The 24,199-nt window shown below is 47.4% G+C and overlaps 1 protein-coding gene across 1 annotated transcript in view; it reads right to left on the bottom strand.

Annotated features, from left to right (window-relative positions):
• The window catches only part of SIK2 (salt inducible kinase 2), a 163,768-nt gene that overhangs the window by 13,686 nt on the left and 125,883 nt on the right, over window positions 1-24,199 (bottom strand). Inside the window, exons 10-13 of the mRNA XM_075604404.1 lie at window positions 16,487-16,730; window positions 12,248-12,526; window positions 10,930-11,087; window positions 9,584-9,697 (exon numbers count right to left, since the gene is read on the bottom strand). Of these exons, the coding sequence (XP_075460519.1) occupies window positions 9,584-9,697; window positions 10,930-11,087; window positions 12,248-12,526; window positions 16,487-16,730 (795 nt within the window). The remainder of the gene's footprint in view (window positions 1-9,583; window positions 9,698-10,929; window positions 11,088-12,247; window positions 12,527-16,486; window positions 16,731-24,199) is intronic.

Here is a 24,199-nt window from a genome sequence, read left to right as displayed (position 1 = left end):
CCACGCTTTCTATTTGTGATTCATACATATATATATACACAGTGCAAATACCAACAAACTGGAAAAAGATATTCAAACTCTGCACAAGAATCTACAGTGGAACTTAAAGAAGAAGAAACAGAAGAAACTACAACTCCTCTCTCAGTATGACTGCAGACCATGGACACAACATAAGGTATTTTAAACCAACAAAAATCAGGACAACTACTTAGAACTAGAAACTCCAATTGACTTTTCAAGACAGATACACACCCTCAACCCAGAAGAACAAACAGTCTGCCAGAGAGTTATAAACCGGTCTGATTATAAACTCTCAAAACCTGAGATTTCAGTCCTCTCTTAGGGACTAACATTCTGTCCCACCACTAAACTGGACCAAATCCAATTATACTCAGACCTAGAAGAATTCTTCAGGAGCCTACGACTGAAAGAATATTTCCACAAAAAAGAGAGCAACCCCATAATGACGAAGTACAACAACAAGAAGAACACCTATTTCACACCACCAACAGGACGCAACGTCAAACTAGACGGCTAAATACAGAGCTTCAGATCGTGAGTTTCCTCACTAGCATCAGCACAGCAGAAAAAAACCAATGTACAACCTATCCCCCATGGAGAGATCTGCAATCAAGGAACTGCGAAACAACCACAACATCACCATCAAACCAGCAGATAAAGGAGGCGCAGTGGTGCTTATGAACACAAATAAATACATAGAAGAAGGCAATAGACAACTCACAGACACCTACTACAAGAAACTCACCCACGATTCAGCCCAGGAATATACAAAGCAACTCATGAATCTCATCAAATCTTTCCCTAACCACCTACAACCACAATTAAAGCAACTAATACCGGACAACCCAGGAGTTGGGATCTTCTACATGCTTCCCAAAATCCACAAACCAGGAAACCCCGGCAGACCAATTATAACAGGTATGGATACACTCACTGACAAATATCAGGGTTAGTGGAGAATATCCTCAAACCTTTAGTCACAAGCACCAACAGCTTCATACAACATACCACAGATTTTCTCAATAACCGTAACAACATCAACCAACTACCATCCAACACACTGCTAGTTACCATGGATGTAGAATCTTTTTACAGCAACATCCCCCACAAGGATGGTATTGAGGCATGCTTGCAATTCCTTACATCTGCCCTGGACCAGAAATACAGCGCTGATATAATTACCAAACTGATAGAATACACCCTCACACAAAACTACTTCAGCTTCAACAAGGAAATGTACCTACAACGAATGGGGACTGCAATGGGTACCAAGATGGCACCGCAATATGCCAATCTTTTCATGGCAAATCTTGAACATAGATTCCTAACTACATGCCTCCACAAACCTTACAAATATTACAGTTACATGGATGACCTGTTTATAATATGGACAGAGGGTGAAGAAAACCTAAAACAATTCCACGAGTCCCTGAACTCATTCCATCCATCAATTAAACTCAAAATGGATTATTCTGCAAACCCAGTAAACTTTCTAGATACTACAGTAACACTGAAAAATGGCAAACTACACACATCTGTATACAAGAAACCTACTGACAGATGCAGTTACCTCCACAACTCCAGCTTCCATCCCACTCATACAAAACAAAGCATTATACACAGCCAGGCTATAAGATACCACTGCATATGCCCTGACACTGAAGACAGAAGCAGACATCGCACAACCTTGACCGAATCGTTCAGACAGAAGGGATACAAGCCAAAGACTATTGCCAGAACTATTACATCTGCATTAAAAGCCCCACGAGAACACCTGCTACAATACAGACAGAAAGAACCTGCCACACGCATACCACTAGTGGCCACATACAACCCTACACTAGAGGGATTACAAAAAATAATCAAAGATCTGCAACCCATGCTGGCAGAGGATGTGACATTAAAAGAAATCTTTCCCAAACCTCCCATTCTTGCGTTCCGGCAACCACCAAACCTCAAACAGAAATTAGTCAACAGAAAACTTCATAATGAACTTAAAGCCAATGATAATGGCACAAAACCGTGCAACAACACACGTTGCAAACTCTGCAAACATATATGCCAAGATCCCACAGCCAGTCACAACAATGGAACATTCAACGTTAAAGGATCATACTGCTGGACATCCAGGAATGTGGTGTATATGATTCAATGCAACAAATGTGACCAAGGATGCTACATTATATACAAAAACAAGTGGTACTATAACAAGCGCTAGACCTAATAAATAATGGTGCAGTGCACAAAAAAGCTGCCCGGTATTCTAATGTGGAAACTATCTCAAATAATGCCCAAAAACAACATAAAAATACAAATATAGAAATAAACCTGGCGCATATAAGTGATATTAAATATACAGTAATTATGTGATAAACAATGGAATAAAATATCTAAGTCCATAAAGGATATGGTGGTGAATGGGATGGAAATAGTCTTTTCTTCAATGATGATAAATTGAAAATAGAAAATGGACTCAGTCCTCAACACACGTTATAAAGTTCCTCTTCACAGCAGCTACTGTCCTGTAGATTGGGACATAAAACAGGGACACAACATTGCACAGTGTCGTTTTAAGCAATGAAGCCCTCTGATGTGAATGCCCAAAGAAATGCCCACTTACTAGAAGTAGGAAGGCAGCATGCGGTGGAGAGAAACTGTATGTTGGGTCTTCCAAATCCAAACGTTTTCAGGGTGCCACGAACCCCCCGTGATACCCCTGGTCCGGATGGATGTTGATGGAAAGGCCCTCCTTCTCAGGAAAGAATGCTTTCTGAAAGTGTCTTAGAACTCCTATGCTTAGGTCTCCGTGACAGGGAATAAGAGAGAGAAAGGATTGCGCAGTATCGTTGACACTTTAATGACACATCCTAACTAAAACAGAAACAAACTCACATTAAATCTGTGAGTTAAAAACAGTGTGGAAGTGCCCGACCCGGCTAAACATCAGTACTCAGTCTTTGGCAGTCCTAACGGCACCGCGTGTAGCCCGCGTTGTTCCGGCGCACCGCGATGACGTCACTAACTCCGTGCTGAATGTGTCACCTAATCGGCACCTCCTTAGACAACCCCCTGAAGAAGTGACGTTCCCCGTCACGAAACGCGTAGGGAGGAGCCTAAGGAGGTGCCGATTAGGTGACTCATTCAGCACGGAGTTAGTGACGTCATCACGGTGCGCCGGAACAACGCGGGCTACACGCGGTGCCGTTAGGACTGCCAAAGACTGAGTACTGATGTTTAGCCGGGTCGGGCACTTCCACACTGTTTTTAACTCACAGATTTAATGTGAGTATGTTTCTGTTTTAGTTAGGATGTGTCATTAAAGTGTCAACGATACTGCGCAATCCTTTCTCTCTCTTATTCCCTGTCACGGAGACCTAATCATAGGAGTTCTAAGACACTTTCAGAAAGCATTCTTTCCTGAGAAGGAGGGCCTTTCCATCAACATCCATCCGGACCAGGGGTATCACGGGGGGTTCGTGGCACCCTGAAAACGTTTGTATTTGGAAGACCCAACATACAGTTTCTCTCCACCGCATGCTGCCTTCCTACTTCTAGTAAGTGGGCATTTCTTTGGGCATTCACATCAGAGGGCTTCATTGCTTAAAACGACACTGTGCAATGTTGTGTCCCTGTTTTATGTCCCAATCTACAGGACAGTAGCTGCTGTGAAGAGGAACTTTATAACGTGTGTTGAGGACTGAGTCCATTTTCTATTTTCAATTTATCATCATTGAAGAAAAGACTCTTTCCATCCCATTCACCACCATATCCTTTATGGACTTTAGATATTTTATTCCATTGTTTATCACATAATCACTGTATACAGGCATACCCCACATTAACGTACGCAATGGGACCGGAGCATGTATGTAAAGCGAAAATGTACTTAAAGTGAAGCACTGCCTTTTCCCCACTTATCGATGCATGTACTGCACTGCAATAGTTATATACGTGCATAACTAATGTAAATAACGCATTTGTAACAGGCTCTATAGTCTCCCCGCTTGCGCACAGCTTCGGTACAGGTATTGCTGTTCAGGACGTGATGACAGGCGCATGCGTGAGCTGCCGTTTGCCTATTGGGCGATATGTACTTACTCGCGAGTGTACTTAAAGTGAGTGTACTTAAAGCGGGGTATGCCTGTATTTAATATCACTTATATGCGCCAGGTTTATTTCTATATTTGTATTTTCAAGGATGCTACATTGTTGAAACCAGCCAAAAACTTCAGGGCAGAATGAATATGCACAGACACTCTATACTCCACCACGAAGAAGGAAGATACTACTCACCAGTGGGACATCATTTCTCACAACCAGATCATTCCATAAATGATTTAAAAATCAAAATCCTCAATGGATTGTTTAAACGCACCCAAGAACGGAAAACATTTGAACTCAGAATGACAGGACTCTTTGACACCAAAACAAGAGGACTTAATGCGAATATGGGGTTTCTCACACACTATCACAATTGATTGTAATTATCATGCCTGCCACTCTGCCAATATTCTTATCCACACTTCCCCTTCTCCCACCCCACAGCATCCCCTTCCCCCTCCATGCTGTCCCTTGTCACCGTTTTATTACCCTTCCAATGTCTTCAGACATCCCTTTCTCACATACCTCATCTACATCCATGTTTTTTTTTCTGCTTTCCCAACCTCTGTTTAAGTCATAGATTCCTTTGTAAACCAGAATTACTGACCTGATGAAGAGAGGAGAACTCTCAAATAAAAAAGGTATCGCCTAATACTGAAGTACTCATTTATTCTGCACTATCACAACTGGACTAACACGGCTATTTCCGTTTTATATATATATATATATATATATATATATATATATATATATATATAGGGATCGACAAATGCAGTTGCCCAGGGCGATTGCATTGTGGCCGCTGTCGACTGCTTACCTGCGGCGGTGTCCCCCGGTCTTCTCCGTCTTGATCTTTAAAATCATGTTTTTCTACTGCAGCACTATTCAAGATGGCTACGCGGTGCCATATGACGTCGCGTTGCCATGGTAACAGAACGCTGTGTGACGTTGTGGTGTCCCAGAGTCCCGTAGTCATGGCAACGCGCGTCATATGACGCCGCGTGGCCATTTTGAATAGTGCTGCAGGAGAAAAACATGATTTAAAAGGCGACAAGACAGCAGAAGGCTGGGAGACGCCATCAGGACCCCGTCGCAGTTAAGTGTCGTTGGGGGGGTGGGGGGGGGGTGGCGAGTGAGTTTTACACCAACTAAGGTTTCCCCCCTATGGGCCTTTAATACCCCAGCCCGACACTGACACACACATCTCATTCTCCCTGTCCCAGAAGATATTCACCAGGTCGCATGGAATAAACCTTCCTGGCTAACAACCCCCCACCAGAATCCTGTAACTCATATCACACAAAGCGTACAAGGGAAAGCAGGAACTGCTGAGCTCATCAGGAAATGAATCAATGCAGCTAATCATTTTAAACAGGGGTGTTCACTACCCCGAGAGAGATTGTAGTGTGGAGTGTACAACACTGAGCTGAGAATCAGGAAGATCGGGATTCCTGTCACTCACCATGACCCCGCATGCGACAGTGGGCATGAAAATGTTTGCACCCAATGCTGTTTATACTGTACGTGTAGCTCAAACAGCTGCAAGGCTGCTGCTAATCTGGTGGATCTACTGGAGGGTTCCCCAGTTCAGGCGGGGATTCCCTAACCCCATGCGGATTCCCGTTTTTTTTTAACTACAAAGATGGCTGCTGGGATCATCAAATGAAAGCAACACCGTTATCCCCAGGTGACATCGATGCTTTCCATCGGGTGCCAAAGTGAGCCCTGACTCCTCGGTCATCAAGTATCCAGTGGGCGAGTATATGTGGAGTTCTCAGGACTTTATGCTGTCTTAATGCCTTCCTAACTCTCTTCCCCATGCCCACTGCAGCATATCTAATTGTGGTTGTTCCAAGTACAGGTATCTTTATATGTACGTATAGGGTTTTCTATTGTTATAAGTTTTCAGTAGATAACCTCTCTTTCTTTTGCTGGGTTTATGCTTTATTTTATGTAAGCACTTTCACGGTTTTGTGGAATTAAACCAGAAAACTGATAATTTCTGTCATGGTCTTCTCTGTGAGTGACCAGTCTATCAAGACAACTCTTCCTCCGTTAGTGAGGTTAAGAGCGCTTTTACAGGTACAGAAAGTGTCAGGACTTGCAGAAGAGGGGATACCTTAGCATGGTTTGCAAGCTTAAAATGCTTTGGCCAAAGAACAATATAATTTTTCATTTTGGATGTAGCATTGGGGCTTTTGAGTATTTTGTTATAACCATTGGGTCACAGTTCAGGTGGCACGCCTCTTGACACAAATATATATGGTGGGTTTGGGTTCTGAGCTTGCAGGGGTTGTGTGTGATTGTCTGCTCCAGAAGGTAATATTTTCACTCCCAAGGAAACCGCTTATTTTTGCCATGTGCACCCAAACTATATTTGTTTAGAGCTAGGACTGAGCAGAATGTGTTTTTACCCAGTTTGTGCAGGCAGCGTGTCAGGGGACAATGGGACGCCTGATGGGTGAGCCCAGTGGGAGAGCACGCCGTTAAACAGGGTCTGGGGAAGCAGCCCCTGAGACACCCAAGAAGTCATTCTTGGTGGTGGCAACAAATATGATTTAGAGTTTTGTTCCCTATAGTTACGGTGACCAGACGTCCCGGTTTAGCCAGGACAGTCCCGGGCTTTAGTGAGCTGTCCGGTGCCCCAAAAATTGTGAAAATGTCCCGGTTTAGCTGGGACAGTCCCAGTTATTAGTGAAGTGTCCTACTGGTTTGGGTGGGTAGGAGGAGAGCGGAGGTTGGAGGAGATCAGAGGAGGATGCCGGCGGCAGAGCCGATCAGATAAGAACAGCTGTAACCGGTAGGAGGGAGGAGGACAGCAGGGTTTTGTTGGCTGCTACAGCTTCTGGGCAATAGGTGGCGATGCAGAGCACTCCTGCTTTGAGCTGCTCCTCTATAGATCGACCGGTTCCGTGTCTGTGTTGGTAAGTGTGTGTGTGTTGGTAAATTGGTGTGTGTGTTGGTAAATGGGTGTGTGGTAAGTGTGTGTGTGTGTTGGTAAATGGGTGTGTGTTGGTAAGTGTGTGCTGGTAAGTGTGTGCTGGTAAGTGTGTGTATTTGTAATGCATGTATGTGTTTCATGCATTATGTGCATGTAAATGTAGTATATTTAGTGTTTGTTTATGTTGAATATAAATGTGTATTTGTAGATGGTATGTTTGTGTTAAACGAATGTTGCATGTTTGGAATGTGTGTATATGGTGTAGTGTTTGTGTGTATATATGGGGAACAGAGGATGGAGAGGGAGTGGGGGGAGAGAGGATGGAGAGGGACTGGGGGAGAGAGAATGGAGAGGGAGTAGGGGGAGAAAGGATAGAGAGACAGTGGTGGGGGGGATAGAGGATGGAGAGACACTGGTGGGGGGAGAGAGGATGGAGAGACAGTGGTGGGGGGGAGAGAGGATGGAGAGACAGTGGTGGGGGAGAGAGGATGGAGAGGCAGTGGGGGGGATAGGTTGTAGAGAGAGAGTGGGGGGGAGAGAGGATGGAGAGGGAGTGGGGGGGATAGAGATGAGAGGGAGAGGAAGGATGGGTGGAGAAGGAGGAGGATGGGAAGAGGCAAAAAGCAAAAGGGGAGAGAAGATGGAGAGGAGTTGGGTGGGGAGAGAGAGGATGGGTGAGGATAGAGAGGGAGTGGGGGAGAGAGGATGGAGGAGGAGGATGGGCAGAGGGTAGGAGAGGGAGGGTAAAAGCAAAAGGGGGAGAGAGGTATGAGAGGGAGTTGGAGTGGGGAGAGAGGATGGAGAGGGAGTGGAGGTGGAGAGAGGATGAGAGATGGAGTGGGGGGGAGAGGATGGGGAGGGAGTTGAGGGGAGAGAGGATGGGGGGGAGAGAGGATGCAGAGGGAGTAGGGAAGGAGAGAGGATGGAGAGGGAGTGGGGGGATAGAGAATGGGGTGACAGGGAGAAGAGAGGATGGTGGGGATAAGGAGGGAGAGGGAGGAGAGAGGATGGGGAGAGGGAGGGGGAGGATGGAGTGGAGAGGGAGGATGGAGAGGGGAAAAAAAACAAAAAAAACAGGGAGTGCAGTTTGGTTTTATTTGTTTATAAATATTTTCTTAATGTGTCCCGGTTTTTACATTGGAAATCTGGTCACCCTACCTATAGTGCTCCTGTGGGCTAGGAAAGGGTAAGACTGGACGGCCCATGAGCCTCGTGCTTGCAGTAAAAGCATGATGATGACAATATCTTCCATAATAGGTGCGTCTTTAACAACTTCCTAACTCTGCCTATTAACCACTCCCCAAATCGCAAGCCAGCACATGCAGGAGCATACTGAAGTAAAGCACAAGATGTACCTCTCTATGCATCAATTTCACCCCAAACTGCCTTAACACATAGACTTATGCACCTTAGTCAACATATATTTTTGTTCTATATTGCTCTGTTTGTGTCAGTGACAGATTTGGGGAGTGGTCACATGGAGCAATGGAAGGGTTTCATGATGCACCAATTATAATGGGATGTGTCCATATCTGCACTTTCCCCTACATCAGAAAGACAATGAATCGGCCAGGTCTGATATGGTGTAAAAACGCTCTTATTAACAGATCTGCTTCAAATGTTAGAAACTTCATTAACCCTTTCAGTTTCCGATAACGCCGCTATCAATTGCGTTCAATGGCACGGGCTACATCTGCACTAAGTGGGACTGAACATTAACCCTTTGAATGCCCGATCACGTGACCTTTCCTCTGAGCCATCAAGTGATCGCGGTGTCCCCGATTCCGAGATCGGAAAAGGAGCAGTCCGTCTGTTCCCCCTGCTGGCGAGATCACGTGCAGCGCTCCAGAGGACTGAACAATGCGATCCTGCCCCAGGACAACGAGCTGGAAGTCCATGATGTAAGTCACCCACGTCATGGGGTCCCTGGTGTCAGACCCCATGGCTATGTCATTGGGCACTCAAAAGGTTAAAGTTGCAGTTCTCTCCCAAAACATAACCTATCTTGAAAATGACTTTGGTGTGTTGCCCTTTAAAGCAGATTACCAACCTTATTTATATTGTTTTCCCAGCTGTGATTTTATTTCAAGTTTAATGCTGTGATTTTATTTCAAGCTTAATGCTGTGATTTTATTTCAAGCTTAATGCTGTGATTTTATTTCAAGTTTAATGCTGTGATTTTATTTCAAGTTTAATTTAGAAATGCCCAGATCCCAAGCAGAATTTCCACATGGCAAACTCAGCTGCTTAATCTCACCTGATTTCAAACAGACTGTTTAGAGAAGCTGTTTTATCCTGATCTTCTCGGATAAGGGTCTCTGACGGCCAGTGACATCACAAAATTGACTTCTTATTCAAGTATACAATACACTGAATAAAAAGCAGTGAGCAAGGTGGAGAGGAGGAAACAGACATCCGGCAGTACAGCATTGGGGTGAAATCATGAACACATACAAAATAAGCAAGCAGGGAAACTGCCTTCTTCAAGGAATTCTGCTTATAATACAGAAGGAATCATACCTGTAGTCTGTGCTGTAAATACTGGGTCTCCAAACTTTGACGTCTAGACAGTAAGTGGGGGTGAATGCTGTTAGGGAATGTTGACACGGTCGGCAGTTGAGTGGAAATATCTGGCTGTAAAAGGGAAGCATACAGTAGGTTAGCTTGTCTACCTGTAATAGGTATATTTCCTACACTAAAAGACAAAGGGAATGTGGTCTCGCTCTAGAACACGTTCTTAATGACCTTCCGTACTTCTGCTGTCTTCTTTGGAAACCTTTTGCTTCCCCCCTCTTCCTTTTGAGGATGCTTTGGTCCAATCCTGGCTTCTAAACTCATATCTCCTAGCATTCTGGGACTTGTAGTCCTGTTCTTTGACATTTGAACAAAGAACTACATATCTCAGAATGTTTATGGGTAGCAGAACAAAGAAAACAAAAGCATTTACATAGGTAACCCTGAGAGCACCCGTTATCCAATACAGTACAGAGAGAAATGAAACCTCACAGTGATGAGTTTTGGAATCTTAATCACACAGGCCTCTCTCCCACCTTATGCTTTCAATCTCCCCTTGTCCTAGATAGTAAAACTACTAAAACCAGAGACATCTACTGTATACTTTTGTATAAGTACGTCTTAACCCATTGATATTGCTGTGTGTTATGTTTATATCACCGTCTTTCCTTTCCTACGTTAAATAATATGTTGAAGCCTTTTACATAAACAATAATACTGTCATCCTTGAAGCTACTTATTACAAACACAAAGGGATCTTTGTGCCAAGGAAATTTTGGAGCAAATCTGGGGAGAGCATTTTCATCCTGAATTTCTTATGGCACCGGATCATGTTACTCTGCTCCAATTTTGTACAGTGTGCGTCAGCTTGTGATCTGGGGAGCATCAATACGTGGAGTTCCATAATACAAATGTATCAAACATCTTTGTTTGTGTTGGAAGAACCTTATATAAAGTCTCTATGGTTTTCTAGACCAGGGGTGCGCAAACCTTTTCCCCTGCGTCCCCCTTGTCTCCGGCGGTCTGACGCCACGTTGCCATGGTAACGCCACGATGAATTTACGCCATGGGAATTTACAGAGGCCTTCGCTGCTCCCCAAGCATTTTATTTAAATGCCTTCGGGAAGAGCGCAGGGCCTCTGTAACCACTGCGCCCCCCCCCCCCCCAGAAAATCTTGCGGTCCCCAGTTTGCACACCCCTGTTCTAGACCAACACTCATCCATTGACTGTTCTGTACTGGTTCCTATACAGTACTTAGCAGTAATGAATGAAAGGAGATGTAGTTTTATTCATGATATAATATCTCTGATTTCTCTATGTTAATTCCCTCCAGAAGGGACTGAATCCGAACCTGAGGATAGTTGAGATCTTGGAAGTGGTGGGGTACGCTGGTCAGATTTGGGTCCTCATCGGTTCCCATCTGCTCATACAGCATTTGGATCTTGTTGAGCTCCAGGATGCCTTTGGTTCTGGCCAGGTTCTGCAGGTGCTGACGGAAAGCCACAATCCCTAGACAAGTGTTACAAAGAGAGATGGTTGGAATACACAAAGGGGGGATGCACCAAGCCGAAATAGTTCACTCTAAGAAAGTATTTTGCACATGCATCAATGTATTGTGTATCCTTCAGCATCTTGTTTATTAGTGGGGGACTTCCAGAGTAATTATACGAGGCGGGATAGATAGACGCTGATGAAACCTTCGTGCAAATTCCGAGCATCCGTGGTGGCAAAACATTTGTGAAGATATAAAACTTCACTAGAAACGACAAACTGTGAAACTCGTACTTCGCGAGCTCGTTGATACAACTTTTGCAAACATGACGTGGAAACGTTTGGTGATTATTGGCGAATATACTAGTGAACAGTCGCAACATTTGGCAAATCTTGTGAATATTTTCATGAATAGATTGAGAAGTACTCACTCTAATATCCAACAATCAACAAACAGTCTTTGCTCCTACATTGTAATTCAAAGTTCTAGTAGCCATATACATACAAAATGTTTAGGGATTTGCATATTTCTTTAAAAAAAATTGCTGGAATTTTCTTTTAAGCGTCACTTGACATTGTTTTATAATAGGATGTATGAAGTATATTTGGTTTCCCTTTCATTGTGTCAATTGATTCTGGCTTGACTAAATGTTTCTATCAAATTCAAATACCTTGATTGTAAAGGTTCTCGAGTTTAATAATAATAATCACTGCCCCTGACATAAAAGAGCTTACAATTCACAGTTTTGTTCCTGGGGCACAGTGGACATAGGGAATCGCTCAAACGTAGTCTTCTAACCACTAAGCTACTCGTTCAACTCTGATGTCAACATCATACTGTACTACAAACTGATTGATAGAAAGTAAGACACCTTAGCCGGTCACACGGAGCCAAGTCTTTAGAGGAAAACTCCAATATATAATATTTGGGCAAATCCATTTTATTATGTGCAGTAACTTTATGACATAACTCAGCCTGGCCTCAGAAGCATTAGAAAGGGTCAGATAATCCAAAAAGGCACCATTTCTGGAGAAAGAGGAGTGGAGAAACTAGAGCGCAAAGCCTATGTCAATAAACCACTAAGGGTATGAGTATTGTACTGAAATTAGAGGATTATTTCTAATGTATAGCCACCAGGGTAAAATTATTGAAGCTTAACTGAAAAGGTAGGTGTTACCTTGTGTTAAAGAGGTGTCTGACGCCCGTCTCCCCTCTCGGAAGCTGACCGGAGACCTGTTGTGAGCCTCTCTTTTCTGGGAGGCGAGTGCCGGCATGGCCAGATTGGTGGGCCGAAGCCCTATGTAGGGAGGCGTTAGCCTGGTGACTGACTGGTTGGCCATTACCACTTCTTTCAAGGCTCCGGTGTCCTCCTGGAAATTGAGGTCGTTCTGCATGGATCCCATATCGTACTCCGAGTCGATGCTTCCCATAGGGTTGCCGATGGTGAAGAGTTTACCTGCCATAGAGATAAAAGCAAACAGTGCCATTGAGACTGGCCATCTAAAAGAAAATGCCTGGTGTCAACTGGTTTCCCCAAGTTATGTGGGTTTCACCTCCCCATACTAATCCATGATCCAGACACAGCACAATTATCTACGGCAACTACATCCCATGTATGGTGTACAAAAGCAATGCTTCAACACTACTGAGCCTTTATCTGGAAAGCATACACCATAGATAAAGACTCCTTTCTGAACAACAATATACAGTCCTTGGGTTATGAAGGAGGGTGTGAACATTTTAATCAGAGATAACTGTACCATTGAGATTGGCGATCTAGATGAAAATGGCTTCTGTAGACAATACATATCATTACTGGTAACTCTGATGAAGACTCCGTGTTGCAAATAAATGTTTTCCGGGAAAAAAAAAAAAAAAAAAAGAACTTGAACTCTCCACGTCTGATATCTTTATTCTGCTGATTACTCAGTTTCAATGGCTTCTAACCCACAGTTTTAATCAATACTAGCTGAGAGACCCGGCGTTGCCCGGGATGTAAATGCGTAATAGGTAGTATTATTTATAAATCGTGGAACAATAGATGACTATTTGTTGTAAAGGTTTCATAATAATGTTGAAAAGAAAGATGGAAGAAAATGTAATACGATGTTGTAAAAAAATGGTTTATTGTAAACACACCACAGTACAATGTATATTTTGGTGACATAAGTGATGTGAAAATGTGAGGCGTGTGTCCTGCTAGGGTGTGAGGCGGCGGATGGGTGTTCAGTACGGGTGGCGCGTGGGTAGTGAGTGCTGGCTGTGGGTTGGGGTCCTGCTAGGGTGTGAGGCGGCGGGTGTGTGGCGAGTGCGGGTGACAGCTGGTCAGTGATATTGTTGCGTAGAGGCAGGATGCGGCAGGTGTGTGTCGAGTGTGTGGGTTGTCTGTTGAATGCGTGCGGCGGGTGGGGGGAGGTGGGAGGTGGTGTGAAGGGGGAGGAGGGGGGAGGTGGCGTGAATGGGGAGGAGGTGGGAAGGGGAAGGGGGGGTGGAGGCGGTGGGAAGGGGGGGTGGAGGCGGTGGGAAGGGGGGGTGGAGGCGGTGGGAAGGGGGGGGGAGAGGCGGTGGGAAGGGGGGGGGAGGCGGTGGGAAGGGGGGGGGAGGCGGTGGGAAGGGGGGGGGGAGGCGGTGGGAAGGGGGGGAGGCGGTGGGAAGGGGGGGGGGGAGGCGGTGGGAAGGGGGGGGGAGGCGGTGGGAAGGGGGGGGGAGGCGGTGGGAAGGGGGGGGGAGGCGGTGGGAAGGGGGGGGGAGGCGGTGGGAAGGGGGGGGAGGCGGTGGGAAGGGGGGGGAGGCGGTGGGAAGGGGGGGGAGGCGGTGGGAAGGGGAGGTAAAGGGGGGTGGAGGGGAGGTGAAGGGGGTGGAGGGGAGGTGGAGGGGAGGTGAAGGGGGGTGGAGGGGAGGTGGAGGGGAGGTGAAGGGGAGGTGAAGGGGGGGTGAAGGGGGTGTGGAGGGTGTGGAGGGGAGGTGAAGGTGGTGTGGAGGGGAGGTGAAGGGGGTGTGGAGGGTAGGTGAAGGTGGTGTGGAGGGGAGGTGAAGGGGGGGGTGTAGAGGAGGTGGAGGGGGGGGTGAAGGGGGGGTGGCGGGGAGGTGAAGGGGGGGGGTGGCGGGGAGGTGAAGGGGGGGGTGGCGGGGAGGTGAAGGGGGGGGTGGAGGGGAGGTGAAGGGGAGGTGGAGGGGGGGTGGCGGGGAGGTGAGGGGGGGGGGGTGGCGGGGAGGTGAAGGGGGGGGTGGCGGGGAGGTAGGGGGGGGGGTGGCGGGGAGGTGAAGGGGGGGGGTGGCGGGGAGGGGTGGCGGGGAGGGTGGCGGGGAGGTGAAGGGGGGGGTGTGGCGGGGAGGTGAAGGGGGGGGGGGTGTAGCAGGGAGGTGAATGGGGGGGGGTGGCGGGGAGGTGAAGGGGGTGTGGAGTGGAGGTGAAGGGGGGGTGGAGGGGAGGTGAAGGGGGTGGAGGGGAGGTGAAGGGGGGTGGAGGGGAGGTGAAGGGGGGGTGGAGGGGAGGTGAAGGGGGGGTGGAGGGGAGGTGAAGGGGGGGGGTGGCAGGGAGGTGAAGGGGGGGTGGCTGGGAGGTGGCGGGGAGGTGGAGGGGAGGTGAAGGGGGGGTGGAGGGCATGTGAAGGGGGGTGGAGGGGAGGGGAAGGGGATGTGGAAGGGAGGGGAAGTGGAGTGAGGGGAGGTGAGGGGTGGGTGAGGGGAGGTGAAGGGGGGTGAAGGGGGTGAGGGGAGGTGAAGGGGGTGAGGGGAGGTGGGGGGTAATCGGGGAGACACTGACACTGGAGGGGAGGTGAAGGGGGGGGGGGTGGAGGGGAGGTGAAGGGGGGGGGGGTGGAGGGGAGGTGAAGGGGGGGGTGGAGGGGAGGTGAAAGTGAGGGGAAGTGGAGTGAGGGGAGGTGAAGGGGGGTGAGGGGAGGTGAAGGGAGGTGAAGTCCGCTCACTCACCCGTCCGGCAGGTCCCACGTGGATCTGAGGCGGGAGGCAGCGTGTTGTGGCCGCTCCCCCGCTGTGTCCCGGGCGCTCGCTCCCCCGCTGACTGTAGCGGCGCCGGGGGGGGGGGGAGGGGGGACTGAAAGCGCGGGAAACAGGGAGGCTTCCGGCCGCCGCCGCGAGTGAGGCCGCCGCCATCTTGGGCACTCGGTGCCGCGAGGCAGGCTGCCTGGCCACTGGCTGTTCCCCCGCCGGGGAGGGGGGTGAGTTGTGAGCGCCGGGGAGGGGGGGGCATGTATATGTGTGGGGGGGGAGAGGTGGGAGATATAGAGGGGGGGTCTCGCACGGCCGCTGACACTGGGTGGGGGGGCGCTGAAGGGGTAATAATAGTGTGTGTCCCGCTGACTGTAGCGGCGCCGGGGGGGGGGGGGGGGTGGGGTGAAAGCGCGGGAGACACGGGGAGAGGAGGTGCGCGCGGGTCACGATGTTCAGGGAGGTGTGTGTGTGTGTGTGACACTGTGTGTGTGTGTGTGTGTGACACTGTGTGTGTGTGTGTGTGTGTGTGACAGTGTGTGTGTGTCACTGTGTGTGACACTGTGTGTGTGTGTGTGTGTCACTGTGTGTGTGTGACACTGTGTGTGTGTGGTGACACTGTGTGTGTGTGTGTGTGTGTGTGTGTTTTTTTGGCCCGTCACTCCGCCTCAGGCCAATGAGAGGTGTGCGGGGGCGGGCGGCCCAAGGGACCAATGAGATTGCCGCTAGGGACACCGGACATCCAGGCAGGCAAACATACAGTGCTTTCACTAATATAGTATAAGATGTGTGTAGTCGTACTCAAAAAATGCCTTTTATTACAATATGCTGATTTTTAACAAGGGGTTATTAAAAAAAAAACAAAAAAACCCATAACAAGAAATGTACGTTTAAAATAGACGTATCTAAACTTCTTTGTAGTGGAGGGGGAGGGGGGGGGCTCTATTTGAATCTAGTTTAAATATAAGCTTTGAATGTGATCAATCAAGATTGGCAGGTTGAGATTTCATGTCAAAAGTCATGCAAATATGCAGATTAACTTCAGACAAAGAAACACTTTGCCAGTGACATACGCTTGGAAGTTGTTCCATATTTCCATTCTTATTTGTGTATTGTTTTGAATCTATTATTCCTTTAAACTTATCATTTAACAAAATAATATATTTAAAAAAGTCTCTCCCATTTGAAATCCAGATTTTTTAGAATGCTTCCGCTCTTGTTGCTTTTACTGTATAAATATTGCATACAACTTTTCAGTCCAGAGAGCGTTTCTCCATGAAGATTTTCTACAAATCGGGCACCGTACCACTGCTTCTTTGAAGCCACTTAAACACTGATGCATGTAAATAAACTGATGAACAGAGATATGTAACTATGAGGAACTGTTTCGTGCTTAGGAACTAGTTCAATGAGAAGACGTTGGCGTTACCAGCTCTGCCCAGTGGTGCAGTCTTTAGCACTATACCTTCCATGTCTGGTCCCACGCCGGGCAGCATCACCAACTGGTTGGTCAGTTCTGCCAGCGTGTGGCGCCTCTGCCCGCTGCGCCCGCCTTGGAAGGCCGCGAATGCCAGAGCCGGGTCGTCTTCTGAGTCATCCTCCGTCTCTATGCCTTCGTCGATGGAGGTCTCCATCATGTTGCAGGGCAATGACTGGCACGCTTTCCTCATCACCACAGGGGGCAGTGGGTCGAACAGGCAGCCGTTAACCTGTGGGGGACGAACACGGGGAGAACCTCAACATGTAGCCACCTTTCAAGGAAGTAGCTCTGACCCCATCATCCTATTTACAGCTGTAAAAACTGATGTATCTTCCCTCTCTCATTATGCCCTTGTTGAGATGTTGATGGACCACTCCAGTCCTCAAGACCCCCCCAACGGGTTAGGTTTTCAGGATATCCCTGCTTCAGTACAGGTGGCTCAGTCTCTGCTTCAGCAAAGGTAGCTCAATCAGTCCCTACTTCAGCACAGGTGGCTCAATCTGAAGCTGGGATATCCTTGAAACCTGACCTGTCGGGGGTTCTTGAGGACTGGAGTTGAACCTCCCCCCCCCCCCCCACCTGCCCTAAGATCATAAAAGGGGAGGTGTCTCTCAGATTTCAACCGGGTTCATACCAGTGCCTGCACCTAGTGACTTCGGGTCAGTCTACTACATCTCCCCGTGCCACAGAACGAGACCATGAGCTCTATGGGCAGGGCAGCCACAAAGGGCAGATATTTTGTAAGCACCCGTTTTAACCCTTTCCCTGGAAAAAGGAGTCTCCAATGTTTTGTACAGCAACGTGTCATAACATGAGGCAGCTGGGATAAAACTTCAACCTCCAGGAAAGAAACGCGCCTTTCAGCATTTTAACATACAATGCAGCCGGGAGCAACATAGGAGTCAAAACCCCATGACCATAAATATGAAGGGAAGCCGAGGATCAAATAGCCTGAGGTCTTACAGCAGATAGGGAAATGGGCAGACTGGGTGGGACGTGTGCTTTATAACTACTGTCAATTCTGTGTCCCTGTGTTACATCATCATTTTACATTTCACCCTCATTCTACTGCACCATGGAACATGTTGGTGCCATATACAGAAATGGTGACAATAATTACGTCATCGTCCGTTGGTAAGTTGCTCAACCCCGAGCTAGGACCAAAGTGAACTTAAGACTTAATGAGGTTAACTGTAGGCGTTTTAAATATCCTTTTAAAAGAATGTTTTGAAATAAAAGCTTTGGAGTTTTTTTTAACGATCTTAAAGCAGCAATCGGTCTCCAGAAGCCTATATAAGTTTAACCCATGCAATGTCAGTCTTTTGACCATTGACCATATCCTGCTCCTAATATTTAAGCTTCTGAGGTCTCCGGAGAAAAAACTCAATTTTATCCTCCTGGACACTTCATTTTTAAATATTTACACCTCCTGAATTTGATTTGAAAAATAAAAACAGCGCTAGAAAAGGCAAGAAGATGTTTTTCATCAAAGTAAAATAATAAAAATGCAAAACAATTTAAAAAAAAAAATGGCAATCAGTGTGGGACTGCTGCTTCAATCTGATCTCTTTTGTTGACCAATGTCAAACAGAAAAGAGCGCAGCACAATTGGTATTGAAATGGAACCGATAGAAATAAAAAGATCTTCACTTGAGTTTCACTTAACCTCTTCTGTGCCATATTGACATTAAGCATTAAGGGTGTCACCCGTGGGACCCTTATGACGTACGATGTACACTGTACGTCACGGCCACCAGAACCAGTAATTGGCCACGTGATCGCTCGTGACGGAGGGTTCGTGGCCACGGAGGTGGCATGGATCCTCTGGCACTGAATCTTGCTAAGGAAGCCAATTACATTGATGAGCTGTTTACAAAATAGGATATGTTTTGATCTGTTCGAAGTATGTTCTCGTTAAAAAAATAAATATAGCGGTCTGGCTAATTAGGACAGCTCGTCCAAGCTGAACCAAAGTCAGCTGACATTAGCCTGTGTGACGAGACTTCCCTGTGGGATCCTGGGAGGTGGGGACATACAGGAATCCTCTAACCATAACAGAAAGGTGTCACGTACGCCAAGTGAACGACTAATTGCTTCCATTTAGGAACTTGTGGTGACATCACGAACCACGTGACCCCCCCAAGGTCAACTAGCGTCGCCAAGTAAAGCTGCTGAGACGGAATTAGTCTGCCAACAAAAAATAAATAAATGGTATTTTCATGCTAAAATCAGCGAGGCCAATCCCAAATCACTGCCGTTGACATGTCTGGCACGGAAAGGGTTCACAGAAACCCGTACAGGAAATGGTGCCAGAGATTTGGGAATTTAATGATTTCTCTCCAGGATGTGACTAAGAAATAGTTCCAGTGCAAAAACGGCCTCTGAGATCAGCTGATGCTATCAACTTCAAAAGCAGGAGGCCTCCCTCGCATTATAACTGCTTTTCCGGCTGTGAAAATGCCAGTGCACGTTACAATCCCCTTTAAAGGAGCAGTTCCTCGCTGGGCCTCTCTTTCCTGTTACATGTATAGGAAGCAGGGGGTCCCCAGAGTCGGACCGCAGTAATTTCAGGTCCTGGGGACCCCCTAGTTCCTGGGGTACTTACTGGAGAAAGGGCCGTTGGTGCTTCATGGGGGTTTAAATCCCTGCGTCACGCGGACTAATAGGAAGCAGCGACAGATGACACTGCGGCTTCCTATTGGCCCACATGATGTGGGAGATTTAAACCTCCATTTTGTTTCCCCTGGAGGGGACAGTACTACTAGCACCTTCCCTGGTAAGTATCTCGGGAACTAGCGGTTTACAAGAGCTGAAATGGATGTGGTTTAGCTCTGGAAACCCCCGTCCTTCCTATTAATGTAAAAAAAGCACGTCCTGCGTTACCATGGAGCGCATGATGCGATCTGCTCCTCCATTTCCTCACTGGGCAGTCCCCCTCCTCCGTTTCCCAGAAAATGGCCGACGCAGTCACAAGACCGCGCCGTGCCAAAGGGGTCGTGACAGTCAGGCACTGCCCCAGTTCTCACAAGGGAATTTATTATTATTTTTTTTTTAAACAATCTTCTTTCCTTTATTGGGGACTTGTAACAAGAATACAGAAAATAATAGCTTTGTATAATTAGCAGTGAAGTCATAGGCATACGAGTGCGGGGTGTACAAGTCGGGACCAATAACCCTTTTTCTTTGTTATAGGGATAGGTGAGACAAAGGAAGGGGGAGAGATGGGAGAGACAAAGAGAGAAGGGTGGGGGGGGGATGGTGGGGCTATGGGGGGGGGGGAGTTGGTGGGAGATAGTGGGTAAGTCGCCTCCGTTCCTGTCTACCCAGTTGGGGTTCAAGCTAGGGCCAGGATCTGAAGGAGTGATGGAGCCCCGGCGCCTGGCCATAGTTCCCAGGTTGTGTAAAATTGGGGCATCTTCTGCTTTAGCATGGCTGTGAGCCTTTCCATGCTCATGACCGTGTTTATTCTATTAACAACTGTTCGTTTGGAGGGTGCTTTTATTTGTTTCCACGCCGCTGCGATTGAACACCTGGCGGCTGTCAAGATAGAGGAGGTCAACCTGGATAATGGGGAAGGGAGGTCTTCTATTGGTTTTCCCAGCACATATGTCAGAGGGTCTAAGGGGACTTCCAGACCAAGGGTTTCATGGAGAAGTTTCTGAACTCTGGTCCAGAACTTCTGGATCTCCGGACATGACCACCAAATGTGGGCCATGTCTTCCCTTTGACCACATCCCTTCCAGCACAGGTCTGGAGTGCCGGGGAAGATCTGGCTCAGTCTGCTCGGGGTCAGGTACCATTGGAATGGGATTTTATAGATGTCACAAGGGAAATTTTATGTGCATATGCATGGGAATTGAGTAATTATCTCTGAAGAATCCCATATTAAAAGTACTGTGCTGGTGCATGCAAATCCCCATTTCTTTTAAAAAGAAAACAGGAGAAAAGTCCCGCACAGCAGCAAAAGGGTTAAAAAGGTCCAGTTAAAGAGCTTTTGCTTTAACCCGTAGCATGCTCTAGGACGTAGATACTACGTCATGCAGTCTGGTACCCTGGGTGCTCCATGACGTGGTAGGGTGACGAACGTAAGGGGGATCGCTCCTCCCCTTTGGTTCCATCATCCGTGATGGAGCGATCACGAATGCCGTCGTACCCCTGCGGCCCCTCCGGCACACAAAGTGTTAATACAGGCGAAAGATAATCTGTCTGTTTTGCCAGGGAGATTGCCCCCTGTGCTCCTCTCTAAGGCCTTGGCCATGTTTGGCGCTTGCTGGCGGAAGCGCGCTAACGCGCGCTCCCGCTCAACACTGACCCCCTACAGCCGCAATTAGAGCGGCTTTAGTAGGGGCTAACCTGCGCTTCCGCACGCTTGTGGAAGCGCAGGTCTTAGGGGAATTTAAAATTCCCCCGCTTGCCGGCGAGACAGGCCGGTCACGTGAGCGGTTCGCCCAATGAGGGCGAACCAGCTCCGTGACGTCACTGGCCCGCCCCCGGCCAGTGACGCGCCCGCCCCCGGACCGCCCCCTGACGGCCTGCTGAGAGCGCTTGCGGTAAGCAACCGCAAGGCCAGGGAAAGCACTCGCTTTCCCTGAGCCTCAGCGCGCCTCAGCACGCCAGCGGTAAGCGTGTCCGAGGCCTAACCCTGTTATAGAACATGAAATACCCCGCAATCATTTCGCTTTTGTACAAAGAAACAGAAACTTTCTAAAGCTGCAGACTTGTTGTTTCCAACCTTTTCTTGGTTAAGGCACCCAACAATTATATTATGAAATGCTGAGGAAACCCCAACCCTCTCGAATAGCGCGACTGAGATCAGATGCATTGTAAGGAACCCCAACCCTCTCTAATAGCGCGTCTGAGATCAGATGCAATGTAAGGAACCCCAACCCTCTCTAATAGTGTCTGAGATCAGATGCATTGTAGGAACCCCAACCCTCTCTAATAGCGCGTCTGAGATCAGATGCATTGTAAGGAACCACAACCCTCTCTAATAGCGTGTCTGAGATCAGATGCATTGTAAGGAACCCCAACCTCTCTAACAGCGCGGGATGCCAGGGAACCCAAGGGTTCATAGGAATCACTGTTGAAAAATACACACACACACAAAGACACACACACACACACACACACACACAAAGACACACACACAAAGACACACACACAAAGACACAAAGACACAAAGACACAAAGACACACACACACACACACACACACACACACACACACACACACACACACACACACACACACACACACACACAGATACAGACACAGACACACTTTGGTACCTGGAGGAATTGACCCTTTTAAACACTGCCACTAGTAACATTTGAAAGCATGTGGGACTGCATTCAATCGGGCAGTTCTACTAAGCAGGCAAACACAATTTGTATTCATGTAATGTGCTTCCTTAGAAAGATTCAGTCTTTCCCTAAAGTAACATTATCACTTCTTCACTTGTATAAAAATGAGACTGTTTCTTTCTCTCTCTGGGTCTCTGTAACCCCTACTGAAGTTTGGTGTATGTTACTAAACGTGTTACCCCAGGAGCCCTTCCGACGTACGCTGCACGGCATGGTCTCATGCTCACGTTGTAGGGGCCGTACGCGATCGTATCTGAGGAGCGGTCACATGATGCGTTAGTGCCAGGAGGGGGGTCCATGGCCATGGAGGTGGCACCACCCTCTGACCCTGAAGGGGTTAATTTGAATGTTACCTACCATCAGCAGCCAAACAAAACAACAAAAAGGGAGAGACTGGATGAATAATCTCTAACAAAGTCTCAGCGACAAAGGGACTTTGCAGCCCTCTGGTGATATGTGCATTCACCATAGTAATTAGATTGTAAGCTCTGCAGGGAAGGGATTCATTGTGCCTGCAACATTCTATACAGCGCCACATGCCGAAAAAACACATTCTTTTTTATTAGAGAGGTTTAAGTAAAAACACTGCACTGCATTCGGTTACTATTGTGATTATAAAAGTTGAAATACTTAAAAAAATAATAATATTACTTACCCTGGTCTAATTTGTTTAAAATGGTCTGATTTGTTTAAAATGGTGTAAACCATGTATCCTACACATGCCACTGCAGTTAGTTCACTTTGGCCTTAGGAGGCAGGGGCCATGCCCAAAAGGGTCCTTTTAAGATCTTTTGTAACGTGAAAGGAAAGCGCTCTTTATTTTCGCAGCTTGTGCAATTATAAAACACGTCGCTTTGCCCTCTATAGAGAGGCACAGGGAGCTTTTTCAGAAAGGTTCCCCGCGGTGCAGCTAAAAATACAGGATATTACACGTTGGTTTTTTACAGCTCTCTCAGCGGCTCGGCTGCAAGTCTCTGCAGCTGAACTATCACGACTCTTGAAATGATTGCTCATAGCTGCTGCATTCATCTACTGTACCTACCCTAACCTCCCCCTCACCCGGGCTGCAGTGTGCTGCGTCGGTATAGAGGAGCCTTCCCAAAGGGGCCAGTGTGCACTAAAGGCAGGGATACGTTTAAAGGTTTTAACTGAAGGACTGAAGGATTATAGCTTAGCGCAGTGGTAGGCAGCAGGGTATACTTCACAGACCCTCACAAAAGCCGCACATTGCACATATAAATATATAGCCATATACACAACCCGCGTTCAGGAAAAAAGGGACCCTTTTCGTTTTTCATGAATATTTCTCGCTCAATCCCCATGAAAATGTGCACAATTGTATGTCTGTTTTGTAGGTTAACACTATATAAGAAAAACAATGTAGTCAAACCAACTAATGTGAACCAAATTGATGTCACTTATTATGTCAACAAGTACCAGATAAACTGTGGTAGGGTCATGTTCATTGAACAAGAAAATGGGAGTTTTTCATTCGTAGCTTGTTAATGTGTTAAACTGTTATAATCTGATCTGAAAAACTAAGGTTACTATAAAGTTTGAGCTCATGGTATGGTTAAAAGTGTGTGCTCAAAATGCCCTCATTCTGTTGAAACGCCCAAAGACGAGAGCGCCGCTGTCTGATTGCATAATCGATAACGCGATGACCCAGATGCTCCCACTCCCGAACGGTACGTTGTTTAACGGATTAGTCTTTTTCAGTCCTCCTTGTGACCAGCCTTTATCAGGAGGCATTTTACGTAAGAGTTTTGGACCATAATTCTTGCTCTGTCTCAAGCCCTTGGCCTGTAGTGACGGTCGAGTGGTAGCTAACAGTTACTGCATCGGGCAGAACCATCAGAACCATCAGAACCCTGCCTTGTTATTGTGCTGTACAGTGAGGACAATAAACCATTCCTGTTATACCTCCTGCCTGGTGTGTGACCTTACTGGGGGGAGAGGTAATCGTTCTACCGTGGGAGATCAACTTTAGTTCCCTGGAGCCTACAGCAGATGGAGGCGCTGCACTACTAAAGAGACATGTAGGGTATGAACCCCAGAAGCCTAGTCCTGTGTCCCCACTATCACCGGCGGGCGACTCAGCCCTCCTGTTACCAGCAGGTATCATGCACCACACGACCAGTAATGGCCAAATCACACACACACGCACGCACACACACACGCACGCACGCGCACGCACACACACACACACACACACACACACACACACACACACACACACACACACACACACACACACACTTCAAAAATAACATTTATAGTTAGCAAAGATTTAGCTAATATCTTATATTTAGCATAAGATGCTTAATACTAAAAT

This window comes from Ascaphus truei, chromosome 6, assembly GCF_040206685.1.
Source record: "Ascaphus truei isolate aAscTru1 chromosome 6, aAscTru1.hap1, whole genome shotgun sequence".
In the NCBI taxonomy this organism is placed as follows: domain Eukaryota; kingdom Metazoa; phylum Chordata; class Amphibia; order Anura; family Ascaphidae; genus Ascaphus; species Ascaphus truei.
This window is presented reverse-complemented; position numbering and strand designations above follow the sequence as displayed.